Source organism: Myotis davidii, unplaced genomic scaffold (assembly GCF_000327345.1).
Source record: "Myotis davidii unplaced genomic scaffold, ASM32734v1 scaffold96, whole genome shotgun sequence".
NCBI classification, from domain to species: domain Eukaryota; kingdom Metazoa; phylum Chordata; class Mammalia; order Chiroptera; family Vespertilionidae; genus Myotis; species Myotis davidii.
The window spans coordinates 11,452,558-11,475,483 of record NW_006289416.1 but is presented as its reverse complement, the minus strand read 5'-3'; the positions used below and the strand labels follow the sequence as shown (position 1 = coordinate 11,475,483).

Here is a 22,926-nt window from a genome sequence, read left to right as displayed (position 1 = left end):
CATGGATGAATCTTGAAAACATCATGCTAAGTGAAAGATATCAGACACAAAAGGCCACATGTTGTATGATTCCATGTATATGAAATGTCCAAAAACGGGCAAATCTATAAAGAGGGAAAGTATATTAATGACTGTGTAGGGCTGGGGAGGATGCGGGAGAGGGGCAGTGACTGCTAATGGATACATGGTTTCTTTGGGGAGTGATGAAAATATTTTAAAACAGATTGTGGTGACAGCTGCACAACTCTGTGAATATATTAAAACCAATGAATTGTACCCTTAAAATGGGTGGACTGCATGGCATGTGAATTATATTTCAATAAAGTTGTTTAAAAAAGAGTAATATAACATAGTCTTAGAGATAAATATTCATGAAATTCGTTATCAAATTTTATTTTGTATTCTGTATCCTTAGCTATTTGAACAATCTGAGTTTGCTCCTTTTGAGCTCAAGAAAATCAAATAAGTATTTCCTACAATTAAACACTTTCATATATTATCAATATAAACTGCTAAAAACCAAAATGGGAAATTGTTTAGGAAGTTATGGAACAAATATTGAAATAAAAATTCAGATTAATGTCTTAAGCAGGTATTTCTGAAGTTTTAGAAAGCATTTTCTGCACAGACACTTATACTTCAGTGTTTAAAATTACCTTCTCTTGCCAAAACCGGTTTGGCTCAGTGGATAGAGCGTCAGCCTGCGGACTGAAAGGTCCCAGGTTCAATTCCGGTCAAGGGCATGTACCTGGGTTGCGGGCACATCCCCAGTGGGAGATGTGCAGGAGGCAGTTGATCAATGTTTCTCTCTCATCGATGTTTCTGACTCTCTATCTCTCTCCCTTCCTCTCTGTAAAAAATCAATAAAATATATTTTAAAAATAAAATAAAATTACCTTCTCTTTAGATAGTGTATTCCCTGCAGGTTAGGAATTTAATGCTAAATTATAACCTTCAAGTATAATTATATATGTACATGTACATGTATATACATTTGGAAGCATAATAGAGTTGGAAGCAGTCCCTAACACAAAGTATAAAGTTTATATATTGCCATTAACAAAAATAAACCCGAGGCTACTCATTACTCATTTGAAATAAAGATTCCATGGATTCTGTGTGCTTTAAAATGGAAGCACAATCTTTGAAAAACACTCAGGATTAGAATCTCTTCACTTTCACAATCACTGTGGTAAATTAAAGTGTTTTTTCAAAGGAGGGAAAAAAATGAAGTTAACTATATTCATAGTTCCCCAGTTATCTATGTTTAACTAAGAAGGAACCATATGGCAGCCAGACTATTTTTGGGATGGCAAATTCCCATTTATTAGTTAAAAGTATTTGTTTTGTTACTCTCTGATATATGTATTCTAATTTATTCCATCATGTTCTGTGACATTTCGTTTTGTTCTTATCTAGACATTTTGTTCTGGGACTTATTTAATTTTGGTCTTATCTAGACATTTACTTTCAAAATATCTGTCTGGACCAACTTGTCACTTTTCTTTCTGAAAGTGGAATGTCTTTCTAAAGGGTACCTGGAGCCACAAACTGGTCGTGTGAGGCTTCCGGGAGAGACGCAGCTGAGGTCACTGGTGATGATAGTCCCACACTCCCCGATGAAGATGCCACCTATGGACCAGCAAGAAAATTGTTACAAACGGAAAATGAAGCACAAGTAGTATATATACAAGACAGACATCCTTAAACAGAAGGTTTATGGCAAAACTACATTTGCTAGTCGAACTAGAAAACGTTTCATATTTTGAGAGTCATCACAGTTTTTGAAAGGCCTTTTCTTTTCTTTTTTAACTCATCCTTACTGTGTTTTTGTTTTTTATCCTCACCCAAGGATATGTTTTATTGACTTTAGAGAGAGAGGGAGAGACGACAATGGGTGAGAAACACTGATCTGTTGCCTCCCACACACGCCCTGACCAGGTATGTGCTTTGACGGGACTGAACCTACCACCTTTTGGTGTTTGGTATGACACTCCAACCAACCCAGTGACACCAGCCAGGGCGTGAGTGGCATTTTCTACTTTTTCTTATAGGACCTGTTACAGTTTTTGTAAATTAGTAACTGACAGGAGTGAGGTTTTGATTTGAAGCCCATTAAGATTATTAAGGTCCCAATAAGACCTATTTTCTCTTATTACCTAAATGTTAAAAGGCTGAAATATACAACTTTACCTATAAATTCACTGTGTCCTTGAGATATTTGCATTTTTTGTTTTTTATGACCTTAATTTATCTTTCTATTTATTTATTTTTAGACTCCACATATAAGAGAAATCACATGGTATTTGTTTTTCTCTGTCTGAATTATTGCATTTAGCATAATACCCTTGAGGTCCTCCCTTGTTGTTGCAAATGGCAAGATTTCATTCTTTTTTATGGCTGAATAATATTTCATTGCATACTTAACACCATAATTCCTTTTTTAAAAATATATTTTATTGATTTTTTACAGGGATGAAGGGAGAGGGATAGAGAGCCAGAAACATCGATGAGAGAGAAACATCAACCAGCCACCTTCTGCACACCCCCTACCGGGTATGTGCCCGCAACCAAGGTACATGCCCTTGACCGGAATCGAACCTGGGACCCTTCAGTCTGCAGGCCGACGCTCTATCTGCTGAGCCAAACCAACCAGGGCACACCATAATTTCTTTATCCGTTCACCCACTGAAGGATAGTTAGGTTGTCACCATATACTGCTTATTGTAAAAAAAAAAAAAAAAATGCTGCAATGAACATGGAATGCATACTGGTATATCTCTTTGAGTGACTGTTTCCATTTTCTTTGGATTAATTTCTTGATTTCTTAACTCAAAAGAGCTTTGTAAAGTTTCAAATGGCACACACAAATTTTAATAGTGCCTATGAAAAAATTACCTTAAGTACTAAAATATTTTCTTATCTCTCCCCATATTGTAAAAAAAAACTCTTTAAAAACTTAGGCAATATGCCAAAACTATGTTTCAGAATACAACTTTTTTTAAAACATTAAATATAACAAATTCTGTAGTAGAAAAACAATTTCACTACAGTTTTATAAGATGAAAAGATTGTGTGGCCTTCCTCAATTTGAAGAAGCCCAAACTGATGAGTTTGGCACCTCCTATGTGAAAAATACCTTAGGTCCATGTCGGTGTACACAGAAGGCCTGAGCTGTCAAGTGAACTTAGGAATCAATCCTGCCTCACACACTCAAATACTATAACCCTCCCTACATACTGATAGCATATTTATCCTAACACTTCAAGTAGGGTATCTTAGACTTGATATATAAAATAGAATGAAAGCAAAAACCAAGGTTATATTCATTCACAATTTCTGATAATACAAAAAACATAAATTGGAAGAAAATGGTAGAAGAAATTAATATACAGTTTTTAAAGTTCCCTCATTCAACTTGAAGACCTTAATCGTCTCTCATCACTTGAAGTTTGACATTTCACAAAAACAAGAAATAAGTGATAGGAAGCTATAGCCAAGAATGTAAGCTACACACATAAAGGTATCTAAAAAATAAACCTAGAAAAATTTCAGTCTAAGTAAATAACTCATAAACAGGCATGTGTTGTTTTATTTTACATTCAGTGTAGTCACATTAACATTTTTTAGATTAGCACCGAAATAAAAAAGTTAAGAACACTGAGACTTTGTGGGACCCAGTAGATCCCAGAGGGATCAATAGTCATCTCTACTTAATCCTCTTAGTTTGGGTCTTAGCAGATACCTTGTGTATGTGCTTTTGTACACACGCAAACTCATTAGACTTGAGTCATTAAATGACCTACATGCAAAACCACAATCTAGACTTTCTCTCACTTTCACATCTGCCACATGACACATCCTGAGAGATTTCGCATTTACCTCCATATAATAAGACAAATGAAACTGTGTTTTACTTGAACTGAGTCTATATACTTGTAGTGTTATCACCACACTGGTATTACAGAGGCAATGAAAGCCTATCAGTGCAGAGAAACTGATGCTACTTAAACTACAGTGCTAAAAGACTCACATTTTGCTTATAAACACTAAAAAAAATAATCTTTCATCAATGTGCTTATAAGTAGAAGATTTCTAAATCATGTTTCATTGTAAAATAAAGTTACAACTGTAAGAGAATCTTTCTGAAATAGCAAGAAACACAAAGCCATTTACCATATCAAAGTAGAATTTGAGTTTAAAAACAATTTCTTTGTCTTATGAAGAAAATGTATCAAATGTTCAAAAACTGTTTCTTGATATTCTGCCTTACAGAAACAAAGGAGCTCACTGGATACTTTAAAAATCTTTCAAAGTTCATTTAGGAGTTTCATATTTTATTTGTCAAAATGAATTCATAATACCTTTCATCCTCTTTCATCAAAAGCAGCATTGGTGCCTGAATAGGTTTTTTTAAAATTTAAAAGATAACAAAGGTAGAAAATGAGGATTTGTGGTATGAAAAAAGATAGGGTACAAAATTGCTCACATTTTTAACACATGGCAAAAATGAGGTAATTGTCCTTGGCCTGCTCTCCAGTCTATGAAATAACTTTCAATTACCATCAAACAAAAGTCAAGCCACAATTCTCTAATGCCAATTTTAATGTTTCATGCCATTTTACTCTGCTGAAATATCTTTCTATCTGTATCTTTACAGCTATTACATATTATCTCTTCATAGCCAAAAACAGACTCAGCTCTCCTGGCTAACCCTTATCTAAAATCCCTTAGAAACTTCTCATACCTTCTATCTTCCCGTGTTTAAAAATTGTGAGTGGGTGCTTTAGGTCAGAGGATGGCAGCATAAGAGATTCCCTGGCCTCTCCCCCTGAAATTTCAACAAGTTAACCAAATATAATTCAACAAAGAATTCCCTGCTCAATATAGAGGCACACCTGAGAGACCTGCACATTGAAGGTGGGGAATAAATGTAGAGGTGGGAAGGGAGGAAAGCTCAGCTGGCCCACGGATGCAGCCCTGTAGCTGGGAGCTCTTGGCTCTGCCTAGAGAGGGGAGGACGCCAGGGGAGAAGGAGATCCTAATATAAGGTGACAGGAGAAGAGTTGACTTTGGGTGGTGGGCACACAGTGCAATATATACAGATCTTGTAACATAGAAACCCACCCCAGAAACCTATATGTTCATGTTGACCAATGTCATTCCAATAAATTTAATTTTTAAAAAGGGGGAAAATGTGAATAGACTTGTACCCTATCTTTTCTCATAGTACAATCCTCATGTTCTTCCGTTATTCTCTCTTGTTTTTTTTAAAGACTAAATTTGGTCATAAAGCTGTTATAGCACACTGGTATGTACTAGGTAAAAACACCTATCTAGTTTGGATACTTCTGAGAACTAGAAAAGTGACTCAGGAAGAAAAACAACTACTACCTGGGGATGGGGACACTGAACTGGACAGTAGCCATCTCTAAACCGGCTTATTTACAAGGGCAATACCCCCAAGGTGACAATGACACCCCTTACTCTATGTATAATTTACAAAATTCCAATCCTTCCAGGGCCAAGCAACTGAACTAATATCTGTTAGATTACACCATCAAGTCCCTATGGTATAATCTAAGGATCTGACCCAAATCAATCATAGAGCTTTCCTTAGAAAGACAAAATGGAAAAACAAAACACCAATCAATAAACTGCATCCTTTGTTAAAACTGTGAGATACACTAAACAGTTATATAAATAACCACATAAGCTTATTGGCAAGATTTCCATCATGCAGCTGATACTTCAATTTGTAATTTTAAAATTTTCTTATACCTGAGAAAGGTTTAGTTGGTCTAGGTCAGGGGTGGGCAAACTTTTTGACTCGAGGACCACAATGGGTTCTTAAACTGGACCGGAGGGCCGGAACAAAAGCATGGATGGAGTGTTTGTGTGAACTAATATAAATTCAAAGTAAACATCATTACATAAAAGGGTACGGTCTTTTTTTCAATAGTTTTATTCATTTCAAATGGGCCAGATCCGGACCATGGGCCGTAGTTTGCCCACATAGTTTGGTCTAGGTACTGAGAGCTTATGTTTAAAGTAATACTGGTATAATAAATAAATTCTCCAGATTTTTCTCCTGTTGGGACAAAGAGATAGAGTATGTCGGGCATGGTAAGATGAGCAGAATTAGGGTAATTAAACTACTTCGGTGAATAAAAATCCCTAATTTGGTAAAAAGCCACTGATGCCCAAACTCTTCTGTTTGGAAGTCAAAAAAGAAAGAAAAGAGTTGACTGTAAAAATTCTAATGGATAATACCAGTCTTTTGAGAAATGTCAATAAATAAATCTAACATAGGACTATATATAAAATTTCTTTTAAAAAACAGATTCTATTGCTACATATTTCTCAAAATGTATGTTGCATCCTAACACAAACAAGTTAAAGGCTTTCACATTAAAAGAGGTGCTTCTATTTAATTACAACAAATAATAAATTTCAAAGGTTTTTCTCAGAAAATCCAGTATACTAATCTGTAAGATTTATGTTATTATAAAATTGAGAAATACAAGAGTTTGATTTGCTTTCACTTTTTGTACTTAAGTCTTTTTGTATAGGATAAATACAACTTGATATTTACAAAATAACTAAGATAGCCCAACATTAAATAGAGCAATTACTTTTTACTGTACACCTACTATGAGCAAAGAACTGAAAAATGTACAGATTTTTTAGGTCAATAGCCCTTTAAACAAACAGGGTAACCTAAGAAGAATTACTTTTAAGCACATATTAATGCTGCCCATCTGTGAACTAAATGAACTCCTTTTTGCATTTAATCATATTATTTCTCTTATTGAGACAAAGATAGATACTATTTCTAGCTTGGAAAGGAAAGCATGACATCTAGTGGAACCAGGGAATTATTCTACTTTTCCAAATAAAGGTTCAATTTAGCACTGAAAACCAACTCTTCTGAGTCTAGAAAAAAATAAAAAACTATTAAAACTGTAGGAAAAAGTACCAGTCTCTTGAAAAACTGTGTGGTAAGTGACTCCTATTAATGCCTATATAATAGCTATTTTTCTCATACTGTTGTGCTCCTAGAAGCACAGGTGACAAGCTTTTTTGTCCTAGGGTCTACTAACACAGTAATTGTTCCAAAAACACTTTACAATAAAACATACTATTTTCCAGTGGAGAATAAGTGATTCTGTGTGCTTGTAAAACAAATGAAAACCAGTATCATTTATTATTTAGAAATATTTAGTGTGTCAAAGTTTTTAGAATATAGCAATGTATGAATGGGAAAAAAAGGGCAGGTATACATAAATTCTAGGTATCCTATATAATAAAAGGGCAATATGCAAATTGACCCTAACAGCTGGGAATGACCAGTCACTATGACACCCACTGACCACCAGGGGGCAGATGCTCAATGCAGGATCTGCCCCCTGGTGGTCAATGCACTCCCACAGGGTGAGCTCTGCTCAGCCACAAGCCGGACTGACTGCTGCAAGTGCAGCGGCAGTGACGGGAGCCTCTTCTGCCTCCTTGGCAGCGCTAAGGATGTCCAACTGCGGCTTAGGCCCCCTCCTCAGGGAGCGGGCCTAAGCTGGCAGGTGAACATCCCCCAAGGGGTCCCGGACTGCAAGAGGGCACAGGCTGGGCTGAGCGACTCCCTAAGAGCACAAATTTTCATGCACCGGGCCTTACCTTAGAATTCCTATCAGGCTTCTCTCTCCACTATGTAAATTCAAATTATTTCACAGAATCAAAAGGAAGCACTTATGAATTCTTTGAAAGTACCATTGTTTCCGAAGTGGAGAGAGAACTAGGATCTCGGTCTTGATGGGACATTCTCGATGGAGCCCTCCAAAACTTGAGTGAGTCATCCAAACCTGTGACAACAAGAAAACAGTCAACACAAATAGTCTCCTGGGTTCTATAACAATTAACAGAAAAACAGTCATCACATGAAACCAGTGAAGAACTAAGATGTGAGGTTGGCCTAATTTTTATTTGCCTAATTAATTTATATGTAAAGCTTGTTTTACAGAAAATTTAATGCAATTAGCTGACTGTGCTTTAGCTTAATCTAACACAATTTATCAAGAGCACCAGGTCTTGATAAATTGCAAATGTAATGTGCATAAGAATCACACAGAGCTTGTTATAGCAGTTCCTGGGTCCAATTCCAGAACATTTGTCCATTCCTCAAATTAGGGAGGGCCCCTACATTTGCATGGCTCCAGGGCCAACACCAGGTCTTGATAAATTGCAAATGTAATGTGCATAAGAATCACACAGAGCTTGTTATAGCAGTTCCTGGGTCCAATTCCAGAACATTTGTCCATTCCCCAAATCAGGGAGGGCCCCTACGTTTGCATGGCTCCAAGGCCAAGCTCTGAGTAACACAGATCCAAAGACATCCAAACAATTAAATGGGTCACTTTCCTACTAGAGATGGACATTTATTTAGAATGTCCAAAATGTCATCAAATATAATTTTCCTCTTAATTTTTCCAAGAAATGAGCAGAAAAATGAATTATAAATTTACTTTTAAATATTCCATGATAAAGAAACTTCATGTCTCCAATTTACTCTTAAATGTCTCAGAAAAAAAAATACATACATACGTACGCATATGAGTAAATTTTATTCATACACATGGCATGAGGGCAAATACAATAAAATGTTAACATTTGGGAATTCTTGTACCTTTTCTGTAAGTGTGAAATTATGTCAAGATTTTTTAAAAATTACTTTAAAATTAATTTTAAAATTTATTTTCATTTTTAAATCATTAGAAATTAATATAAGACATAATTATTATCTATGTGCTAAGGTCTTATGCTCCAAGAGAATCTACAAACAGAAATGAAAAAGTTTCAGCAAGATATTTTGATAAATGAGTAACATGCCAAATATAAATAACTTTTGCTATATTAGCAAAACAAATTAGAGAACTTAGTAGGTCTTACTCTTGATTGCCTAGGAAGAACTTTTCCAAAGTTCAAGACAATAGTAGAGGAAAGTATAAAACTTTGCTGAAGGGTATGAAAACTTGTGAAACATTTATATGATTTCAGAAATGGTTTCTATGAAGTATTTATAATGTAGAAAAATGCTTAGGCAATGTTTAGTGAAAGAAGGGGATATAAAAATGTACATAATATGAATACAATTATATAAAACAAACTAAAGCTATAGAGAGGAAGATGCCTGGAGGAAAATACACCCTAACACAACAAAGGAAATATCTGGATAGTGGGACCAGAGGAAAAAACCAATTTTTCCTGTGTACTTGGCATTATTTTTCAAACATCTTATAATACACTGGTCTTTAACAGTTTAAAAGGTGTTACATTTTATAAAAATCCTATATAATAAAGAGGTAATATGCAAATTGACCATCATGCCCTCGCACAAGGTGGCTGCTCCCATGTGGTCAAAGATGGCCGCCACAAGATGGCCTGCAGGGGAGGGCAGTTGTGGGTGACAAGGCCTGCAGGGGAGGGCAGTTGGGGGGGCCAGGCCTGCAGGGAAGGACAGTTGGGGGGGACCAGGCCAGCAGTCCCAGAATGCAAGAGGGATGACCAACTGCCAGCGGTCCCAGATTGCAAAAGGGCTGTCAGACATCCCCCGAGGGGTCCCAGATTGTAGAGGGTGCAGGCTGGGCTGAGGGACACCCCACCCCCAGCCAGGCATGAAGTTTGTGCACCGGGCCACTAGTTTAAATATAATGTACCTACCGTTTAAATCACTGCTTTCTGAAGTTCCATTAGGAGCAGAACAACTCGAATAAAAGGTATACAGTCCCAGGTAACAATGTTTCACCATCTGATGCAAATGTTCATAGAAATGGCAGTGATACAAGAGAGCCTGCAGCGCGGGCTTTCCTACCAGCGACAGACCAGAGTCCTCATCATGGACACAGGGTCCCTGGAGGAAAAGAGGGAGAGAAAGAGAGACAGTGAACTATCACATGATTTCTTCAAAAAGACCCACTGTCTCCGCACACTCCCCAGGTGCGACCTGGCCTCTCCCCGGCCTGTCCTGTGCAGCAGACCTAGGGCATTACTTCCCAGCACTCTAGGTCTTTGCGGCCTAATGATCCACTGAAGGCAGAGGCTCCACTCCATCTCTTGAGGGGCCATTTTATTTAAAATTCTTCTATAAAATGGTGCAGCTTTAATCAAGTAATTATGTACTTGAGCCATAAACTCAAAAAAGCTACTTTACAACCTATACAAAACAGTAAGTATTAAAATATCAGAAATAATGTGGTCCAAGTAATTACATTCACAATTAGTCTTCATACCTATGAATAAGCTAGATAAAATACATGGCCCCTCAATATTCACAGTGAAAGCTGTCTGCCACTTTCCTTTCCGCTGAACTAACCCTGCCAAGGGGAACAGCCACAGGCACCGACACACACTTCCCACCAGGAAATTATAACTAAAGAAAAAGGATGATTAACAGCTTAGAAAAACTTGAGATACGATATAAACTCACAGCGCAAGAAATAAATAAATAAAAATGTTAAGGTTTGGAAAAAGTCACCCAAATAAATATTTTTATAATCACACACACAGGCCAGAGTGGTCATGGTCCTGGAAGCAGAGATTAGAAAGTGTAACCACAGCCCAATTAAGTGGATCTGTAGCGAATTACTGGTTTTCACTTTTTAGAATCAACCTACATAGATAAAAGGAGGCTGCAGAAGAGAATGTAAATGCAACCAGCCTTCACAAAGTAAAAGTAAAGATAAAACTGGCAAAGATGAGCAGAAGCGGGGAGAAGCTACTAATAAAAGGATAGGAACATCTTAGCCACATCCTCTTGCCTTCTAAATGGAGCCAAGAACGGGATCCATAGATAACAGGACCAGAAACAGCAGGCGACCAGTGGAGAAAGTAAGAAGTTAATAGAACTATATTGGAGGAGATTGTTTAAATGAGCTAAATTCTATGTGTCGACACAGCACAGGAACAAACATTATTGCAAACATGCTGAAGAATTAAAATCAGTAGGAGACAAAGCTGTCTCTGTGAATTGAGAGATATAGTCAATTTCATTGTAAATTCATTCAAAATATTTTTTAACTTCTCAAAGAAAACCAAATGATCTGAAATATATACATATTACACAACCATTATTCATTTTTCATTTGATTTAGTTTAACTAAACATTAAGCCTGAATCTCCACAGGCCCAAGCTTCCTAGTGGCAATAGCATATTAACAACAGAGCTTTACTCAGGCAGTGAAGCCAAGCCCAGCACACGCACAAAGATGGCCTGACTCAGGCTTTCCAGATGGCTAATGCTACAAGGACCAGAACAATGGAGCCTTTCATGCACAGGCCAGGCTTCGCTCCACAGGTCCACCAGTAATTGATGGGGCTGTCATCCCGCGCACTGGGGAGATCAGCTCAGTCCAATTGCTCTGACTCAGGATGTCTATATTCTTATCAGCCCTGCCCTCAGGTGAGTGCTGGGCTGCCAGATCATCTGCAGAATTGCCAGGGAAGCGGAGGACAGTACGTAAAGCAAGAAAACCCTTCAAATCACTAGGTGCCATTACGAATGAATTTGTGAAGAAAAAAATTAATTATGTCATAGAATATTTAATTTGAAAATATTATTTTCAAGGATGTAATAAGCTATAATATTAATATTCAAAAATATTTTACTCCTAGCATCAGAGTTCTAATATATCCATTAGCTATGATTAAGAAGGAAATGGGAACAAAATAAACATTACATTTGTGAACAGAGAATTAATATTTTCCAGGAGAAAAAAAAATATTTTGATATATAAGAAAAATTTTAGAGCTATAATGCAATCAAGAAATTGGAAAAATGATCCTAATTACATAAGAAAACCTTAACTACATATAAATTATGAATACAGTTAAGATGATATTGCTTCTCTAGGTACTTATTGTTTTGTTAAATCAATACTCATAATGACTTGTGATGAATACATTAAAGAATAAAAAATGTGCACTGATAATTATCACATTGAATATGAAAATAATCTATGCTATGACTATAAATGACCACTATCTAAAACACACACAAACACGTATGCAGACAGTTTACAGCTGTGCCCACTAAGAATGCACGGAACTAATGACATCCACCTCCTCTCGCCCCAACAATGAGCATATCTAGAACCCACATCTCTATCAACAGAAATCAAGGCTTTCTGAGCAGATGTCTAATTCCACACTGGGGCTGGGAAAGTCTAGAACATCTTGCTGTACCAGAAAGTGAGGAAGACTACTGAAGACATGTGAAAAGGACACAAGACTCTTCGTGAAGGGGCTCCTTTTGGACAAATCTGGAACAATTTAAACATCTAAATAAATAATGACAGAAACAGATTATAACCCATGAAACAAACTAAGTTTCCTGAAGTTCAGACTGGTGTAAATAAAATAAAAAAGTGAATAAAAAAATAAATGGGGAACAAAGGAAAGCTCTTCCTTAGAGTAAAATGTAATAAATGTAGAAGAAATGATGGAATTAGAAAATCACCATTTGGCAATCATTCTGTAACAACTGCTTTAGACAAGAATCTCGAGTGGAAAAAAGTTAAAACTAATGAAAGAAAACTGATGAGAAATAAATATTTATACAGTCTCAAAGTATCTCCCATAATTCCACAATGAATAATACAGGGGACTTTAATTCAACCAAGTGAGTAAAGTTAGCATGCCCAGTAATGGGTCAGAGAAAGCAGGTCTCCTGATACACTGCACTGAGAACACGTACTTCCACGGCTTCTCTTTAAAACTACGGAACCTGAATCTAATCATGAGAGAATAGGCACACCTATTTAAAGAGTATTACAGCAACTAAGTAGGCTGCACTCCTCAAAAATGCTTAGGTCACAAATGCTAAACATTCAGCAACTATTTTAGATAAAGAAGCCAAGGAGACATGACGACTTGTGTAACACGTGCATAGTAAACACCATGTGAGCTCTTATTTCTGTTTAAAATTACTTTACCACTGCAGCCCTAGTGGGTGGTTCAGCTGGTTGAAGTGTCCCCAAAAGGCTGCAGGTTCAATTCCCTGTCAGAGCACATACACGAGGCAACTGATCAATTGATTTCTCTTCTCTCTCTCTCTCTCTCTCTCTCTCTATCTCTCTCTCTCTCTCTCTCTCTCTCTCTCTCCCTCCCTCCCTCCCTCCCTCCCTCTTAACACCCCCCCCATCAAGTCAGTAAAAACATATCCTCAGGTGAGGATGAAAAAATAATAATAATAAAATTACCACTACAGAGCAGAATTTATAAATCTGACCAAGCATTAGGAAAATTTCCACATTTGCTTTTAAGAGATCCTGTTGCCTTGTATGAAAATTCATCAGTAATGAAATATATATATGCTGAAACTTCATCATCAATTAATCTCAACTATCTACTACGTAGACCATTGTTTAAAGTCACCCACCTGCCAAGTATAATCCTTTACAATTACTGATGGCATTGGAATTACAAGGAGATTCTGAAGAATAAAGGCAGCCTGAAATTAAAAAAGAAGAAGTCAATACTGCCATCTTGTTGCCACCTCTGAAATAACCAACATATCGAAATTTAGTAACAAAAATATGTATCATGAGTCAACTGCACATGTCAACAGGTCATACACACAAACATTATGAGAAACATCAAACTGCATTTCCTGTTAGATGATGACCTAACAGTGGATGAAATGATTTCATTGGGAAACATATTTTCCTCTATCTCAGAATTTTATTTTTTCAAAAAAGTAATCTGTAAAATATAAACTGTTGCGGTAGCATTTAGGAAATATATTTTCATGTTTCTATTATCCCCTACAGACTAAATGCACCTATGTGCACACACACACACACACACACACACACACACACACCTCCCCCTGTCTTTTCCCCTCTCTCATAGGAGATCCTCTCAATAAAATTTGCTAACTTAACAAGAGTAACAGAGGGAATCCAAAGAATGAAATTTTCAACCATCTTAACTGGAAGGCAAGAGATAATCTTTAAAGTTGGTCAATCAAGAGGACACTACCGTTTTTAACATTCCGTTAAAGAGCAAGCACAGCCTTTGGATCTGTAACTAGGAACAGGCCAAGTAAGGGTGAACCCAGGAGCTGCTGTTTTCTTTATCTGCCCTAAGCAGGATTTGATTACTGTTTTTAAACTATTTGCATCAATCATCATTTTAATAATAGGAGAAAGGAAAAAATCCACAAACTATTTGGAAGAATTAAAATGAAGTTTACTTTTCCTCTTACATGTTATGATAAATACTACCTAGTATTTAGATGGCTCCTTAACTAAAGCTTACAAACATTAGAGACCCATAAACACTTAGGTGACATAAAAGTATTTTTTCCTGTAAATCTTTCCAATGTATAATAAAATAAAAGTTTATTAAAACATACCAAATTCTGCCTTGACCTTATCAGATTAAAGGACTCCAATATTTACTGTGAATTAATACCTTTTTCATTCTCTACTACCATTTTATTTGGATTTTTGCAGGCATAAGAGATGATGGTCAGGGGTCAGTCCACCGTGTTCAGTAGGGAGTTGGTATGATCACAGGACCATCACATGCATTTCTGAGGGAAAGGGGACGAGGTGCTAGACAGACAGGCCTACCTCCCGGCGCACCATGCTGCACTCTGACTGGTCCAGAAGAATGTTCACCACAGTTCCCCAGAGCCCACCAGAAATGTTCTGACAGCTGTTGGCCAAGGCCACACAGCCAGTTTCTAGGGTGGTCAGTGCGGATCCTAATCCCAGAGAAGTGAACCTCACCTGTTCAAGATAAGGAAGGGGGGAGGCAGGAGGAGATTAACCAATGAGTTATATGTATATGTGCACAACCCATGGACAGACCATAGTGTGGTGAAGGCCTGGGGAGGGGGTGGGGGCCAGGTAGAGGGGTTCAATGAGGGAGACAGGAAAAAGGAGGACATCTATAATACTTTCAACAATAAAGATAAAAAAATAAAAATTAAAAGAAGAAAAGATTGTCAAATCAAAGAATCTGATTCCCTAATATAAATTCTTAATTTTTCTGGTACATAAGATATCATACTTTTATGACATTGTCTTGACAATCCTAAATTATAAAAGACACTGGTAGAAAACAGTGCCCTATATAAGCTTATGAATGAATAAAATCCTATTCCACAATTCAAGAAAGCAATAATATGGGGGGGGGGGGGGTTACATAAAAGCAAATGTCACAAAAAAATCAAAACCAGGTATAAATTAGAAAAAAAAATATAACTCACAAGACTTTTTTCTAGGGAAAGCATAGAGCACTTACATATCTTTAATGAACCAATTCCTGTCTCTTCCTCATCTACCAATTATTTTGTTCTACCTTCCTTAGTGTCTCTTTCAAATAAATGGTTTTAACTTTTTTGAACCTTCTTTTCAAAAAGAAGTAATGAAATTATTTTTATAAGACATTTAGTATTCTACCCAAACTAATTTTTTTAAATGTTTCAAATAAGATTGATGTGGTGTACTAGGTTTCCCCTAGTACCACAGCTGCTCAAGTTATGCATTTTGGTGAATTTCTGACTTCTGATCCCCAAAATAGGATTGCACTGATAACTATAAAGCAACAACAACAAAAAACGTAGTCATGATATAGTCCAGCAACAAATTCATGGGAGAAACTTGCAGGAAGTCCAAGTTCAATGTGTCTAAAAAAATGTAACCTCTAGGTTCAGATCAAATAGCTCTGTAAATCAAAGTTTTTAGTATAATAGGATATAATCATTTCTTACTTGAAATTAATGGACAGTGTGCATAGTTAACAGTACTGTATTACAGCCTTAAACATTTGCTAATCACAAAATTCAACAAAGAGAAGGCAGGAGGAAACTGTTAGAGGTGAAGGATATGTTTATGGCATTGATGTGATAGTTTCTCCAAACACATGAAGTTGTGGATGTTAAATAGGTACAGTTTTCTGTATGATAACCATATAGAAAATTTGTTACTAATATAAAACTTTGCATTATGGGACTATTCTATTAAATGACACTCAAATGTCACTTGGCAGCTATCCTTCTAAATTGGTTGAAAATAGCTGGGTTTTTCTAGTACTTTTCACTGTTCTATCTTTTTTTCTGTCTTTAATCTGTGTCCTAATGAATCTGATGAAGAGGGGGTGTTATGTACTGAAACATATCCCCCCAAAATTTATATGTTGAAGCCTTAACTCCTGATGTGACTGTATTTGAGGACAGGCCTTTCAGCAGGTTATGAAAGTTCAATGAGGTCTTAAGGGTGGGTCCTGATCTGATGAGGTGGTGGCCACCTGAAGGCAAGACACAGAGCCCTCACCTAATACTCCCAGCCTCTATAACTGTGAGAAAATAAAGTTTTGTTCTTCAAGTCCTTCCCTCCCCCAACTCTATGGTATTTTGTTATAACAGCCCAAGCGAAGGTGGGATTAAATGAAGTTTAAGGTATAGTCCAGTGATAGCGAACCTTTTGAGCTCGGCGTGTCAACATTTTGAAAAACCCTAACTTAACTCTGGTGCCATGTCACATATAGAAATTTTTTGATATTTGCAACCGTAGTAAAACAAAGATTTATATTTATGATATTTATTTTATATATTTAAATGCCATTTAAATCTTTATTGTTCAGATTATTACATTTGTTTGTCCTCTGTTTTTTATCTACCCATAACGAACTCAACTTTTCTTCACACTGACCTCTGGGTCGCGATCCACCCACAACGGAATCAGCCAAGCCAATCCTTGCTGTATAGGAGTGTGCTCCTCACCATGACCACCCAAAGGCAAGAACCAAAGTGGCATCCACTCCTAAAATGTAAAAAATGAAAAAGAAATAGAAACACATTAGGGAAGTTTCTAAAAATAAAATATAGTGAGTTTAAATAACTCTTCATTTTAAAAAATCAAAACTAAGTAAAAATACACTTAAGACTTCGTTTTAATTCATTAATTTAGCCAAAACAAGGCAAACAAAAATATTAGCTTCACCTTAAAAAGCTAAATATACCATTTTTTCCTTCAGAACAGCTATTTTCCCCGTGATTTAGAAACAATGTAGCTTACAATGCAGATTTCAATCAAAAGAGATTTCAAATAAAAAAATTCAGATTTTTGTAATATGCAACTACTAAGAAACATCTTAGTCAAAAGTCATTTTTGTCTCCAAGAAGAAAAGTCAAAAGAAATATTTTCATATAGTAAACATATAGGCTCAAAATGTATTAGACATCGCACATTCCTTTTCTAACAACTGCTCAGATGGGCAGCTCGCAATGCTCTCACCGAGCTCTGGGCCTCGGCCATCATCTCATGAGATAAGTGAAGCAAGCAAAGAATCGTGCTCTTTGTCACCCCCTTTCCCATGAAGGACATAGCATTTCCTCCACGTTCCACATAAAAGGAAGTGATGACCTGAAAAACAAATGTAAGCAAGTTCATAGCAGCGTTACTCTGAACGGTAAATAAGGCCAAATATATCACTTGCTACTGACATATCTGAATTGAATCCTAACCACGTAAAGTGTACACAACATTCTATATTTACAGATTTGAAAATGGTTAAGATGGTAAATTGTACCACAATTAAAACAAATATTCCTACATATTTGTTAATAAAAATCTTTAAAACTTACTTGTGTCTGGCACACAGAGGTGATGAATAAACAGTAAACAACTATTACTTGAGAGTTGTTATTGCTGTTACAGTCATTGGTTATTTTTACTTACTTCCAGGAGACCTGCTAAGTACTTCCCACAAATTTCGAGCGGCTTTGCAAGAGGAGAATGTGAGCTCCACCCGGGCAGTGCTGTGAGATGAGCCATCCCTCGTAAGGTCCTCTCGAGGGAAGGCAGACCATAGAAGTGAGGAGCATCCGTGACTCTCAGGCACTGGAGCAGTTTCAGAGCCAGCTGTGTTTGGAAAACGTAAAAAAGTTCCAAGCATTTCCTGGGAACATAAAGGAAGAAAAAAGTCGGCCACAGGACTAGTGTGATGGGCTTAACAGGTAATTGTCTTATTGGTGGCAGAAGATTCCTAACAAATACTATATCAGAAAAGTATGAATTAAGACAAAAGGCAGAAAATATTTCCTCTCAAAAGAAGAGTTAAAAAAGGTATAGTTAAAAATATCATCTCGGGTATAAAATGTAAAATACCAGCAATAATTGAAAAATACATAAATGGATAATGGTATTGTCACACCAAAAAAAATGAAAACTTGGAATGAAAATTCAATGCATATTTTAAGTGAGTTTAATTGACATATTCTAAACCTACACTTTTAATCATTCACTATCATTAAAAAATCGAATTTTTAATTGACTAAAATGTATTTTTTTCACAGAAAACTAAAGTTTTTAAAAAAGGAGCCCTAGCCAGTTTTGTTCAGTTGATAGAGCACTGGCCTGTGGACTCAAGGGTCCTGGGTTGGACTCCGGTCAGGGGCACATGCCCGGGTTGTGGTCTCAATCCCCAGTAGGGGGCATACAGGGGGCAGCCAATCAATGATTCTCTCACATCATTGATGTTTCTATCTCTCTCTCCCTCTCCCTTCCTCTATGAAATCAATAAAAACATATTTTAAAAAATAAAATATAAGAAAGGTTTGCCCTTGCTGGTTTTGCTCAGTGGATAGAACGTCCACCTATAGACCAAAGGGTCCTGGGTTTGTTATCAGTCAAGGGCACGTACCTTGGTTGCAGGCTCCTCCCTGGCCTGGGCCCTGGTCAGGGCTTGTGCAGCAGGCAACCAATTGATGTGTTTCTCTCATCAATATTTCTCTCTGTCTTTCCCTCTCTCTGTCTTTCACTCTCTCTAAATATCAATGGAAAAATATCCTCAGGTGAGGATAAAAAGAAATAATGTTTTAGCCCTGGCCAGTTTGACTCATTGGTTAGAGCGTTAGCCCATGGACTGAGGGTCTCGGGTTTCATTTCTAGTCAAGGGCACATACTGGGTTGCAGGCTCCATCACTGGACTCAGTCGGGACATGTGCAGGAGACAACCAATCAATTTGAGAGATGTCTGTCTGTCTCACATACTCTCTCTCTCCCTCTCTTTCTCCCCTCCACCCTTCCTTTCAACTCTCTGAAAATCAATGGAAAAGTATCCTCAGGTAAGGATTTTTTAAAAAATACTAAAAAGATATGAAACATTCTCAATACCTCAGAAGGCCCCAGATGTCCCTCTCTAGTAAAATTTGTATTGACTTGTGTTTTAATTCATTAAGCTTCTCTTTTACTATGTCTAGTCTACTGTTAAACCCATTCAGTGAAGTCATTATTTTAGAAATTGTAATTCTTGGTTGTAGAATTTGTATTTGGTTTTTTTAGTCTCCATCTCTCCATATTTTTATTAATCTTGCCCAGATGTTCCTCTAATAATTATTATGCTTATTTAAAATAATATTATTTATAATGGTAGCTTTAAAGTTCTCATTTTTGACATCTATAGATGTGTTTCTAATGACTTTTTTTCATAATTATGGGAGACATTTTTCTGTGCCATCACAATTCACTTCATTTGTGATTATATGTCAAACATTTGTATAAAAGAGCTAGTAAAAGTGAAGTACATAATAATTTCTCATAGTAATGGCCTGCCCTTTGATCACAAGACTTACTACCATTAAGTCTATAATAATAATAAAATGAGTTAGGGGCTGATCTTTTGGATCTAACCAGGTGTTAAGCTGAATCAGGGCTGCTTTAACACCTTAGTTGGTATAAAATGTCATGTGTGTGGGATCAGGCCTTTCCCTCCAGCAGAGCCTTGGGAGTTAAGCACAGGAAGCCTCATCAAAGCAAAATCTTCTGTATGCATCAAAGGACATTATCAAGAGAGTGAAAAGATGACCCACAGAATTGGAGAAAAATTTGCAACATATATTTGATAAGGGATTAATGACCAGAATATATAAAGACAACTCAACAACAACAAAACAATTCAAAAAACAGGAAAAGGACTTGAATAGATGCTTCTCCAAAGATAAAACAGTAACAAGTGTTGGTAAGGATGTAGAGAAATGACAACACTCATGCACTGCTGGAGGGAATGCAAAGTGGATTAACTGCTGTGGTAAATAGCTTGGCTCTTCCCCAAAAAGTTAAACATAGATTTATCACAAATAGCAGTCCTAGATATACTCTTGAGAATCAAAACATGTTTGCACACAAACCTGTATATGAATTTCATAGCAGCACTATCTAAAATCCTCAAGGTGGAAACAACTCATTTGTTTACCAACAGATAAATGGATAACCACAATGGTATATCTATACATGGACTATTAGTCAGTCATAGGGAGAAATAAACACTGACATGTGCTATTAAATGGATGGTCCTTGAAAACACAATGTTAAGTGGAAGAAGTCAGACACAAAAGGCCACATGCTGTTTGATTCCATTTGTATAAAATGTCCAGAGCAGTCAAATCCATATACAAAAGAACATTAATCATTGCCATGGTCTTGGGTAAGGCATGATTGGGAAGGGGCTGCTTAATGTGTACAGGGCTTCTTTGGGGCGGGGGGGGGGGGAATAAAATGTTCTGGAATTAACTATAGTGATAGTTCACAACATTGTGAATATACCAAAAGCCATTAACTGTATACATTTAAATGATCAAAATAAATAGTAAAATTTACCTAATTTTAAAAATAAAAAAAGGAAGTCAGAACCAGAGACAGACATTTGAAAATCGTTAATGCAAAAATATTCATAAAATCATACAAATGGATATGACCACTCAGGTTGATGTGTCAAGAATTAAAAGAGGACCAAGAACTAAAACCTAGAGAACAAAACACTCTCCATGTGAAGCTGCAATCAGGCTGCAACAGAGATTCAGCTGAAATGAAAACAGACCACCACAATGATTACTGAAGTCTTTCCTTCTCTTAACTTGAAGCAAATGAAAAACCAACTCTTTGGAAATCAAAAGAGAAATTCAGTTCTCTATCCACGTCCTCTAACCTTCATTGACACAAAAGTACCTGTCAGTAACTGCCCCGAAACTCAGCAGCAGGGTGTTGTAAAGAGCCATCAGTTCCTTCTGGAGCTGTTGCCTGACAGCCGTCCGGAAGTCATCTGTCTCTTCTCGGGCCTGTGACTCTGTCAGAACCAGCAGGTCTAACAAAGGGTTTGGGCTCTGAAAAATGAAATTGGTAAAGAATATAGTTACTCTCTAGCTGAGCTGTGTGTTGTTTCCTATGGAGGTTTTGTTGCTCATCATGTTCTGGGTTAATTAAGAATTGTGTTACCTAACCAGCAGGTGTGGGTCTCTAGACCTCCTGTAGATGGTCTACACTCAAAGGATGCTTCATATGTCATCTCAACAAAAGGAATGCATATCTATTCCAGAAAACTGAGGAAAATACAGAGAAGCATAATGAGAGAAACAAACACCACCCACAATCATATCTCACTGGGAAAGCAGCTTTTAGCATCCTGGTACACACTCCTCTTTTTGCGTGTGTGAGTATAAATAAAATTATAAATCTGTATTTTTATTTTTATTTTTGTAGGCTGGGAGATAAGTGAATAGAGTCAGATTTTTCTACCCATTCATTTACCCCAGCCTGTATAAATCTGTATTTTTAACAAAACTGAGGTCAAGTGAAAAAATTCACTATTTAACCGTTTCCTTACTTCGTTACTATTATTTCTTCAAAAACATTTTAATATCTGGCATTTTTCAACCACAATGATTTACTACACTGATCACTGAACAGTTAGTGACTGATAATTTCACTGGGTGGTATCGTGGGCTCAATTCTAATCATGTCCTATTTACAAACTCTAAACAATGAAATAACTGAATCAGAAGATTATAATAGCTTAATGCTTTTGATGAACATTGCCAAACTGTCCCTACAGTAAGTGTACTGATACACACAGCCCCCATGGTGTGAGAAGGCACAGCATCCAGCCAGTGCTGATATCACTACTGTTGTAATCTTTGCCAACTTCCTAGGCTAATACACAAATAAAACTAATGCTATTTAAACATTTTCCTGTTTTCCATTTTTAAAAAAGTAACTAAAGAAATATAATAGGACTTCTAATGATATTAAGAGAATGGAAAATATTACATTGACCCCCAGCATTAACTGATATACAGAGTATTTATCAAACATCTATAATGTCACAGGCAGTGTATTAAAAAGAAATAAAACAAGATTCATTTAACTTTTTGATTAAAGTAGAAAACTTGCATTTTCTTCTTTTACACATGGGCAAACAGAGGTTTATAAAGAGGTCAAGTAATTTGTCCAAAGTGATAAGAATTAGCAGAACAAGAATTTAATCTCAGAACCTTTTTACTGCAAAGGTAGTTAATATTTTGTTCCCAGCATTATGTCAATCAACAGTGCATTTACAACACACAAAGAGAGATAAAGTCAAAATGTAATTACTACTGTTCTAAAATCCTTCACTTAAAGAACTCAATTAAAAAATAACCACATTCTCTTCAGGAATAAGAAATGAAGAAAATTCTAAGTTGTTTACATATGTAGCGTGTAGACCAGTGATGGCAAAACTTTTGAGCTCGGCATGCCAGCATTTTGAAAAACCCTAACTTAACTCTGGTGCCGTGTCACATATAGAAATTTTTTGATATTTGCAACCGTAGTAAAACAAAGATTTATATTTATGATATTTATTTTATATATTTAAATGCCATTTAACAAAGAAAAATCAACCAAAAAAATGAGTTCACGTGTCACCTCCAACACGCGTGTCTTAGGTTCACCATCACTGGTGTAGAGTATACTTCAATCAGGTACACACAATTGCAAATAATATAACTGAGAGCCTTTGGAAAGAACTGGGGAGAGATGTTTTGCTTTTAATTTACTGTTTCACACCTAAGCAGCTTTTTCTTCCACTTGTTCCTTTCATCTTGAGCAAGAA

General features: G+C 36.5%; 1 protein-coding gene across 1 annotated transcript in view; it reads right to left on the bottom strand.

Annotated features, from left to right (window-relative positions):
• Positions 1–22,926, bottom strand: part of RTTN (rotatin) — a 110,145-nt gene that overhangs the window by 36,130 nt on the left and 51,089 nt on the right. Inside the window, exons 26-34 of the mRNA XM_015562684.1 lie at positions 21,006–21,160; positions 17,739–17,958; positions 17,295–17,423; positions 16,710–16,820; positions 14,625–14,783; positions 13,427–13,498; positions 9,712–9,901; positions 7,765–7,856; positions 1,539–1,632 (exon numbers count right to left, since the gene is read on the bottom strand). Coding sequence (XP_015418170.1) covers positions 1,539–1,632; positions 7,765–7,856; positions 9,712–9,901; positions 13,427–13,498; positions 14,625–14,783; positions 16,710–16,820; positions 17,295–17,423; positions 17,739–17,958; positions 21,006–21,160 — 1,222 coding nt within the window. The remainder of the gene's footprint in view (positions 1–1,538; positions 1,633–7,764; positions 7,857–9,711; positions 9,902–13,426; positions 13,499–14,624; positions 14,784–16,709; positions 16,821–17,294; positions 17,424–17,738; positions 17,959–21,005; positions 21,161–22,926) is intronic.